A 10,299-nucleotide genomic window follows, 5' to 3' on the forward strand; every position below is an offset into this window, starting at 1 on the left:
AACGTTTTCCCCAGGTACAACAGAGTGTTACAAGGGGACATAAATTTAAGGTGAAGGGTGGAAGGTATAGGGGAGATGTCAGGGGTAGGTTCTTTACCCAGAGAGTGGTGGGGGCATGGAACGCGCTGCCTGTGGGAGTGGCAGAGTCAGAATCATTGGCGAACTTTAAGTGGCAATTGGATAGTACATGGATGGGTGCTTAAGCTAGGACAAATGTTCGGCACAACATCGTGGGCCGAAGGGCCTGCTGTATTGTTCTATATTCTATGTTCTCCAAATCTCACTTAACATCTTTGAATCCTCCTCACAGTTCACCCTCCCACTTAGCTTTATGTCATCTTCAAATGCGGCAAGATTACATTTAGTTCCCTCACTGAAGTCATCAACAAACATTGCAAACAGTTGGGGTCCTACACTGATCCTTGCAGTACCCCACTATTCTCTCCTTGCCATTCAGAAAATGATCTATTCCTGGTCTTTATTTTCTGTCAGCTAGTTTTCTATCCACCTCAAAATACTTTCCCCAATTCCATCCACTTTAATGTTCCACATTAATATCTTATGTGGACTTTGTCAAAAGTGTTCTGAAGGTACATACCGATAGAAGCTTTTAATTAGTTTTTATGTTCACTGCAAGCTTACTCTCACGATCTGTTTTCCCTTTCTTTGCTCTCCCTTGCTGAAATCTAAACTGTTCCAATTCCTGTTGTTTATTCTGGCAAATTTGTATGCCTCTTCCTTGGATCTAATATTATCTATAATTTCCCATTTAAGCCATGGTGTAGCTATCTTTCCCACTGTACTTTTGCATTAGACAAGAATTAACAATTAGTGCAGTTCACCCATGCACTGAATGTTTACCATTGCCTTTCTACTGTCATTCCACTAAAAAACATTCCCTAATCTATCATAGCCAACCTGCACCTCATACATGAACTGCAGTTCATGTATTTCGATTAACACCCTCGTTTCAGCATCAAATTCATCACTCTGCACGTTGATGAGGAATTCGATCAGATAACAGTCAGTCATTCCAAAGGGCCTCTCACAATTAGATTGCTAATTATTTCCTTCTCATTACACAATAACCAGTTCAGGATGGTTTGTTCTCCAGCTGGTTCCTCAACATATTCGTTCAGTAAACTATCCCACATACACTCCAGGAATTTCTCCTCAACAGTATTGTTATTAATTTGATGTGCCTAAAATATTTGCAGATTAAAATCATCCACAAGTGCAAATATTCCTTTATTACATGCATCCTTAATTTCCTGTTTAATGCCATTCAGAATCTCAACTTACAGTTTTGGGATCGATATATGATCTCAACTAATTTTTTTTGCCCCTTGGTGTTTCTCAGCTCTACCCACACAGATTCTACATCAACGGAGCTAATATCATTCTCCACCGTTGTGTTAATTTGCTCATTAACCAGCAATGCAACTTCACCTCCTTTTTCCTTCTCTCTGCCATTGCCAAATATTGAATATCCTTGAACGTACAGTTCCCAGCTCTCATCACCCAACAGCCATGTCTCGATAACGTCAAATATATTGGACTTGTTTTATCTATTTACACAACTAATTTATTCTTTTTATTTCAAATGCTCCATGTTTTACGAACAAGGCTTGTGTTTTTAAGATTATTTGTCCTGTTTCTGGGAAGGGCTAAATAGTCTACTCCTTTCTCTAATAAACCCTTCAACACAACTTCACATGAGGACATCAATCCTCATCCCAACTTCAAAGTATGCAACCATTTTCCAACTCACAGAAAGCATTACTGTCCAGTTCAGCTATAGTCAGAGTCATAAATCACTAAACATCAATGGTTGGGTCTCTAAATTCACCTATGCCCAAATTCATCCCTAATTGATGAGACAGGCTTTCTGTGCATGTGTAGATTGCTTTATTTAAATAGCATGGTTTAATACAGTCAAGTCGTCCAAGGTGTTAGGTTCAATAATAGGAGTGGACTAACAGCCAAACAAAATGAAACAAGGAATTGTGGATACCAAATCATGAGAGACATGGATAGGATAAATAGACAAGGCCTTTTCCCTGGGATGAAGGTGTCCAGAACCAGAGGGCAAAGACTTAAAGTGAGAGGGGAAAGATACAAAAGGGACCTAAGGGGCAACTTTTTCACACAGAGGGTGGTGTGTGTATGGAATGAGCTGCCAGAGGAAGTGGTGGAGGCTTGTACAATAATAGCATTTAAAAGGCATCTGAATCGGTATTTGAATAGGAAGTGTTTAGAGAGAAACAGGCCAAGTGATGACAAATGGAACGAGATTAGATTTGGATATTTGGTTGGCATGAACGAGTTGGACTGAAGGGTCTGTTTCCGTGTTGTACATCTCTAAGACTCTATAAAGGCCTGAAACATACAAAATCAGAAATTGCTGGAGAAACTCAGCATTATCTGGTAGCATCTGTGCAGAGAAATCTGTGCGTAAGTGTGATCCTTCTTCAGAACATATACAGTGCACTTGTGACTTCAAATCCCATTGTTGCAAAACTTGCGAATGAATTTGTTAAATCCATTGACTTTTTGGCTAACACTACATGTTCTATGCAGTTGATTTAATTGCCTTGTTATAAACAATTACTAGAAAATAGCAACTTAAAATTGCTCCATTTCAATTCTAAACAGGAACTATGGATTATTGTTGTGAGACACTTGAGAATGCTGTAGCAGAAAGGTAACCTAAAGTTGAGGCCAAGACAGATTGGCAAAACAGCTTTTAGCTAAGTCTGACTGTGCCTGCTTCACTCTTGAGAATCAACATTTGCCAAGCATTAAAAAAAATTCACAGGCAAGAAAGGAAGATAATCAAAGCACAAGAGCTGCAGTCATTGACTCCCATATCCTTTGCCAATACAAATCACTGTGTATATATCTCCAGCTTCCTTGCTTTGTCTACTCAGTAAGGGCAGTAACCTATCTCAACAGATGTTTTAGGTCACTTCGTAACTTTTTGAGTTACCTTTTGCTTTTAAAGTTATTTTTTATGAAATGGCATCAATGTGCAAGAAAACAAAGTTCCATATCTGTTCCCTTGGGCCAAATATTTCTTGATCATTCCAAGCTCTCCAATATCAGATGAAAGTATTGTTGTATTTACATGATTTGAATCTACTACAGCAAAGCAGCAGCAGCAACTTCCTCTTTCAACCGCAGTCCAAACTCGACCTTATCACAAACAGCAGTAGCAGAGTAACTACTTCCTTTTCACATTCCCCCACGTTCCTGGGAGAAGCCATTAATTAAATCAATGAACTGTCAGTTTGGCTAACTTTGGTAGTCGAAGTCAGATGGTTCAAGGTGCACATAGTCACACAACAGAGACTTGAGTTTACAACCCAGACTGAGGCAACACCTCATCATTGAGGGAGCAGTGTGTGGTTACAGTTGACATCTTTCAAATACTTTGAGCAATACAAGCACAAGCAATCACATGCAATATTGCATAACACTCAGTAAGGAGGGAACCTTCCTGATCTTCTGGTCAACATTCTCTCCTCAAAGCATAATTAAAAGTAAATTACTCTTTTAGCTCACTGCCCCATTGAGAGGAATTGCTGAGCAAGAACAACTAGGCCGGACATAAGAATAGCCATTACACTCCAATGATGCAAATTCTTTGCTGTGATAAGTCCCTGAATAAATTCAAGGGTAGTTTCTTAGCTGTAATGGCCAGGTGATCGTAATCCAGAGAATATATTCAAATTCCACCTTTGGCAAGTTGATTTTTTTAAAAATCTGTATGTAAGTAAAAGAGACCACAAAGCTGCCTTTGGTTGCAGAATTTCACCACTGACGTTTGGAGAAAGAAACTTGGCATACTTACCCTGCCTGGCAATATTTGTCCCCAGTAACTTAAAAATGACTGACTCTTAACTGCTCTCAATTGTATCAACTTCTCAGATTAAGTAAACATTGACAATAAATTTCATTCTCATCAAGAACAACAATAACCCAAATTTATAAAACAAAGATGTATTACATAAAAGTACGAATATCCATGTAAAAAGTGTGTTATATTACAAATAAACTACTATGTATATAATTATTATTACCGATCTCTACTGAAACCTAGAGACTGTGAGCTGGCACTAACATAAAAATCGTTATTGAACCAAGACTCAGAATTTCCACGCGCTACTCGCCATCCCCATTTCTTTACCAGAATTCACCTTCCATCTAAAGAATATGCTCTCCCTTTTTGAATCCTAACTCATTATATAAATACCATTTTTACAGGGGCTCTGCTGAGCAAGTGACAGTATTCCTTCCTCTGGAAGAGAAGGCCCACATTAAATTCCATTATCTCCTAGAGGTGTGCCATGAATAGCTTGACTGAAAATATCTATTAATGCCAATTGTTGTTTAATATTGGAAAATATCACAAGGAGTTTGTCAAAAAAAAGCACAAAAGGAAATATTAGGACAGTTAAGAAATAGATTTCAAAGAAGTTAAAAGAGGAAATGTCAGACCTTAGGTCCCAGGCACGAATAACTACTCCGCTACCAGTTATCAAATTAAAATTGTCTGACTTGATGGATACAGAATTGGAGGGCTGTGAACTTTAAGGACAATGCAGATATGGAGCAGGTAGCAACAGAGATGTGAAAACCACGAGAATATTAAAACTGAAGCTATTTCAGACCAAAAGCTGGTACAGGATAAAGCCAAATGATCTAACAGGATCAAATCAGAGATCTGAATCACATCTTCCTCCCCTAATACCCTTTCCAGTAAAATATCCTCCTCAGAATTCCCCTCCCAATAATCACAACCCCACTCCCAATAATCAAGTGTCTGTCAAAACCTTATCAGAAGCAATTCACCATCTTGAACATTTTCTCTCCTACTTCTGGAAAAAAGAGACAGCAGCATGTACTATTTACACAGTACACTGCTGCAACTCACTAAAGTTCTCCTTCAACAGCATCTTCCCAACCCACAACTTTCACCACCTACTACTAGGGCATCAAGCATATGGAAACTGCACCTTTAAGTTCCCCTCTAAGCCACACACCATCCTAATTTTGAATTATATCTTTGTACATTCATGGTAGCAGAATCAAAGACATGGAACTTCCTCCCTAATGGCACTGTGGCTGAATTGACAGCACATGGACTATAGAAATTCAAGGAGAAGGTTCATTACCATCTTCTCAAGGGTCCTTACGAACAGGCAATAAGTAGTACCCTTACTGGTGGCACTCACATCCCATTATCAATTAATTTTTTAAAAAATCACTCTCCAAATGATAGCACACACCAATTGCCTGCAAAATAATCCAACCTATTTCTTACTGACCAACAAAGCATCCATGCTGGCAGAAATGAGCTTTCCTTCATGAATACACCTCCCATTGATCAGATCTTCCTCCATTACACTAGTTCTTCATCCCCACATCTCCTTCCATTGCATCACTATTTGTTGGCCAAGATATTTAGTATGCCCCTGCTGTGAACTCCAAGCATCTCTGGCCATGAGTCGAGAGTGTGGTTCTGGAAAAGCACAGATCAGGCAGCATCCGAGGAGCAGAAGAATGGACGTTTCAGGCATATGCCCTTCATCAGGACTCAAACTTCTCTCCCATTTTTTTTTTATTGTTTCCTCACATAAGAGCGTAAAGGTAGAGCAGCAGGAAGGCAATTCAGCCCTTCAAGCCTGATGTGACATTTAATTAACATTCAATTCTATGGGCCAAGTGCTTGAAAGTGGAATGAGTGCAGATGTACGGCAACGTTTGTCACTGCAGACTCTATGGGCAGTATTGTATGATTCTACAATTCTATCATTAGCCTCTTAATTCCAGATTTTTTTTGGCCTCATTGTATGTCAGAGCTGATGGTCAAGTGAAGGAGAAGAAAACCCACCATACATACACTACACAAAGAGAAAACTCAGCCAATAAGGCCATGCTATTTGAGTATCCTTCCATCTTTTCTCATCTAAATATATTTATAATCCTCCATTCTCTTCTCTCTCATACTCTTGCTCTGCATCCTCTTAAATATGTCTATTTACTTTGATCACTCCATGTGACAGGAATTTCCATATTTTCATCACTTTTTGCACCATGAAGTTTCCTCTGGAGTTACTCCTGATTTCTTGGTGACTATCTCATATTAATTGTCTCTAGCTCATGCTCTTCCCACAAGAGAAAACATGCTCTCTGTAATTATTTGTTTAAAACCTTTCATAAGATCACCATTAATTCACTCTTGAGCCATCTTAATTAAAAAAAGGACAAAGCCCATCAATCCTTTCTAAATACCCATGGGATTTATGTTCTCTATATTCTCAGTACCCTCGGCATTGTTTCAATATCTTTTTCTTTAACAAGGAAAGCAGAACTGAAGGCAGTATTGTAAATGTGATGCAATCAAAGTTTGATACATAGCTTCGCTATTTTTTAAATCTATCCCGCTAGAAACATTGGGTTTTTTTAAATGGATTTGTTAACCTGTGGCATGTTTAGTAATTAATATATTCGTACTTTGACATTCCTTTGTTCCCGTACCTTAAGGAGTCTCAAGTTCCAACTAATTGTGGCATTTCTATTCTTCTGACCAAAATGTACCGTACATCTTCATTTTTGTAATTTGTCAACTATTTGTCCAACCTGTACTTAGAGATTATTTATTTATGCGACTCATCTGCAGTATAATTTATATGACTGTCAGCATCCAAACCATTTTTTGCACTTCTGCCCTCACCTTTCCCCTCAATCCCAAGACTACAACAATATCTCCTATATACTTACTTTGCACCCCACTAGTTTCCATACTCAAAGGATTATCCTCCACCTTTACTGCCACCTCTAGCTGGATACCTCCAGCAAACAAATGTTCCCTTCACATCTCCTTTCAGCACTCCAAAGGGACTGTTCCTTCTGCAACACTTTAGTTCTCCTCCATCACCTCATTCTCTCGCCTCCTCCAATAATTCCTTCCTATATAATCACAGGACAAGTGACATTTGTCCAAGGTCCACATATTCATTCCAAGCGGAGAATGATTTACTTGTACCTCTTTCAATGTCGTCTATTTACATCCACTGCTGACAACATAGTCACCTCAACACTGGGGACTACAAATGCAGAACAAGTCACCACTGTGCAAATTACCTCTGCTCAGTCCACATCAATTATCTTTGTCTTTACAGTCACTTGGCATTTCATAATACCACTTGGCCTCATGCTCATATTTCTATTTTTGCATGGTGTGTTTTGGTGAAGTTCAACACTACCTGGGGGAACAGCAGCATCTCATTTTCTATTTAGGCTCTTGAAAGCCTTCTGGATCCAACATTGAGAAGAACAACTTCAGACCACATAACTGTAAGTTAATATTTTAAGATCATTTCCTCCAATGACCCCATTTTCTTCATCCCTCAGTGTTTGTACTGTTTTTATTCATGGTTTTATATTCAGACGGCTTTGCTTTTATTTGATTTCAAACTTTGTTTCCAGCCCTGAAATTGGGTATCAAATCTCGATCTATTGTCTGTCTTCTCCATAAATATTACCACTCCAGTTGGCTTTTGCTCATTGGAAATCCACGGATCTCCAATCCCCCTGAACCTTTCCCTGACCATAACTCAAACCAAAAGGCCTGTCCTTTTGTTCCACTTGCCCCTCCATCTTTTTCAACAGCATAAAACACATGTCTCATCCACCTCTCTTCAGTTCTGAAGAATAGCAATTTGACTTGAACTATCAATTCTGCATCTCTCCCAAAGATGCCACAAGACTGAGTTTATCCAACGCTTGTTTTTATCTTAAATTGCCAGCATACATGATATTTTGCTTTTATATTACTGCAATTTAATGGAATGCATTTCTCTACTTTGTTGTAGAGCTCCTCAACACTGAATATTAACCCCACTAATTTAGTCACCCATAGGGTTAGACACTGCATTTTTATTTCCAAAGTCCAAATGATCGATCTAAGCTGTAAACGTCAGCGATCTTTTTAGAGAATCAATTCCCCCATACTGCTGAACTGAATAACTACCATAATTCTCACTCTCTGCTTTGTTTTGAAACATGCTGGGAATCCATCTGTCACTTGTCCTTGACTCCACATTCACTGATTTTCATCACAGTTCTATTATGGGCAAAGGCCTTCTGAAAATCCAGATACGTTGCATCTACCACAATGCCACTGCAAATCCTCTGTTACCTTCTCAAAAAAAATTAAGTTTTGTCAGGCACGACTTTCCCTTTTGAAACCCATGCTGATTGCTCATTATTGTATTTCTCATTTCCAAGTGTTCTTATTCCTTCCTTCATAAGGTTTTATTTTCTAAAAACTCTTATATTAAACTGATTGGTTTATAAATGTCTGTACATATTGTGCCTCCATCCTTAAATATAGGAATTACAGTCAACAATCCACCAGTACACCTTTTCACACAATAACAGGAGTAGAGGTAATGCCTTTGCTGTCTCTTCAATACATTCTTTTGGATGTACATCATTCGAATCAGGAATGTTACCTTCTTTGGGTTTATCATGTTAAGTTAGTGTGATGTTCTTTCAATATAAACCATCATGCAGAAGACAGGAACAACTATCTGCAGTACTTGGTATTTTATGTCACTGATAATTAGCAAGTTGGGGTTCTTTCTTGCACGATGTCATTCAATGGATGTGTTAAATGTCGATACACTTTGTCCCATCAATATTATATTTTTTACCTTTACGACAAGAAGTAGTATCTTAAAAGTAAGGGAGGCTGTAAACATAATGTGGGATTGTCATACGATTCCCCAGTTTTATCACTTTGTAAACTGAGACCTAAAGTTAGAGATCGGAGAGCTGATGAATACAGGCCCGAGCCTCGTTTACCTGTAGCTGCCGCTCTCTCAAAGCAGTCAGCCGCTCCTTCCTCCTGCGCGCCTCCTCCTGCAGCTTCCCGGTTCCATCCGCCATCTTCCGGCTGCCCAGCGCCTACAATTCCCGGCAGCCCTTACGACAGACGTAACCAGCCACTCACAGGACAAACAACCAGAACCGTGATGAGAGGAGGGAACATCGAGCGTATCGATTCGTTCCATGCTTGACACCAAGCTGAATTCTTCACTCGCCTTAGCAAACACCAAATCATTAAAACAAGTTAGGAACACAAAACTCTTAGTTTTACTAATATACTGGGTTATCTTGCAAGAGACTTCAAAATCTAATCATTTAGACATATGTTTTCCTTGTAAGCTGTTAAGGAAACTAAGAGTAAAATTACTCATACATACTGATCTGATTCATCTCATATACTTTAAAATTGAGCCACAGTTCATTTCTAAATATTCTGGGTTTTTTTTGTCCAGGTTTTCCCTCTGAATATACACTCTGTTAAACACAAAATGAATGTCAATAAATTAATAGCAAATGCATTAGCCCAAGCTCAATACCAGAAAGGGGTGGAATAAAGCAGTTATGGTATATATTAAGTCTCTCCTAAGTTCAATGGTCACCACTTGGTCCATGGTGATGTACACATCTCATATAAGAATATGACTATAAAACAGAGGACCCAAGGTAAGCCAATCAGCCGTCACCATGGGATTCAGTAAGATCATGGTTGATCTGATCTTATCTTTGCTCAACAGCCATTGATTTCCTTACTGATTAAAAGTCTGTCTATATCAGCTGTAAATATATTTATTAACCCAGTCTCAACACTGGTTGGCTAATGTAATGCATTCCATAGATTCATGTTCCTCAATGAAATGAAATTCCTCCTTATCTATGTCTAAACAGATGCCCCCCTTCCCTCCACTTTGCTCTGAGATTATGCCTTCTAGTCCTAGGTTCTTCCACAAGGGGAAACAATCTTTCCACATCTACCCTGTTAAGTCCCGTATGAATCTTACACATGTCAGCTCTGGACTGCCTCCAATGTCAATATATCTTTTCTTAGACAAGAGGCCAAAACCAGTTCACTGCATTTCACATGTTGTCTTACTTGTATAGTTTGAGGAGAAAGTGAGGACTGCAGATGCTGGAGATCAGAGCTGAAAAATGTGTTGCTGGAAAAGCACAGCAGGTCAGGCAGCATCCAAGGAGCAGCAGAATCGAAGTTTCGGGCATAAGTCCTTCTTCAGGAATGAAGAAGCGCTTACACCTGAAACGTCAATTCTCCTGCTCCTTGGATGCTGCCTGACCTGCTGCGCTTTTCCAGCAACACATTTTTCAGCTTGTATAGTTTGAGCAAAACTTCAACATTTTTGTACTCCATTTCCTTTGAAATAAAGGCCAACATTCCATTTGCCTTCT

The 10,299-nt window shown here is 39.0% G+C and overlaps 1 protein-coding gene across 1 annotated transcript in view; it reads right to left on the minus strand.

The window, feature by feature from the left end:
• ccdc12 (coiled-coil domain containing 12) overlaps positions 1–9,037 on the minus strand; it is an 85,910-nt gene extending 76,873 nt beyond the window's left edge. Inside the window, exon 1 of the mRNA XM_043687963.1 lies at positions 8,875–9,037. Within this exon, the coding sequence (XP_043543898.1) occupies positions 8,875–8,958 (84 nt within the window). The 5' untranslated portion in view covers positions 8,959–9,037. The remainder of the gene's footprint in view (positions 1–8,874) is intronic.
• Between the last annotated feature and the right edge of the window lie 1,262 nt (positions 9,038–10,299).

This window comes from Chiloscyllium plagiosum, chromosome 4 (genome assembly GCF_004010195.1).
Source record: "Chiloscyllium plagiosum isolate BGI_BamShark_2017 chromosome 4, ASM401019v2, whole genome shotgun sequence".
NCBI lineage: Eukaryota > Metazoa > Chordata > Chondrichthyes > Orectolobiformes > Hemiscylliidae > Chiloscyllium > Chiloscyllium plagiosum.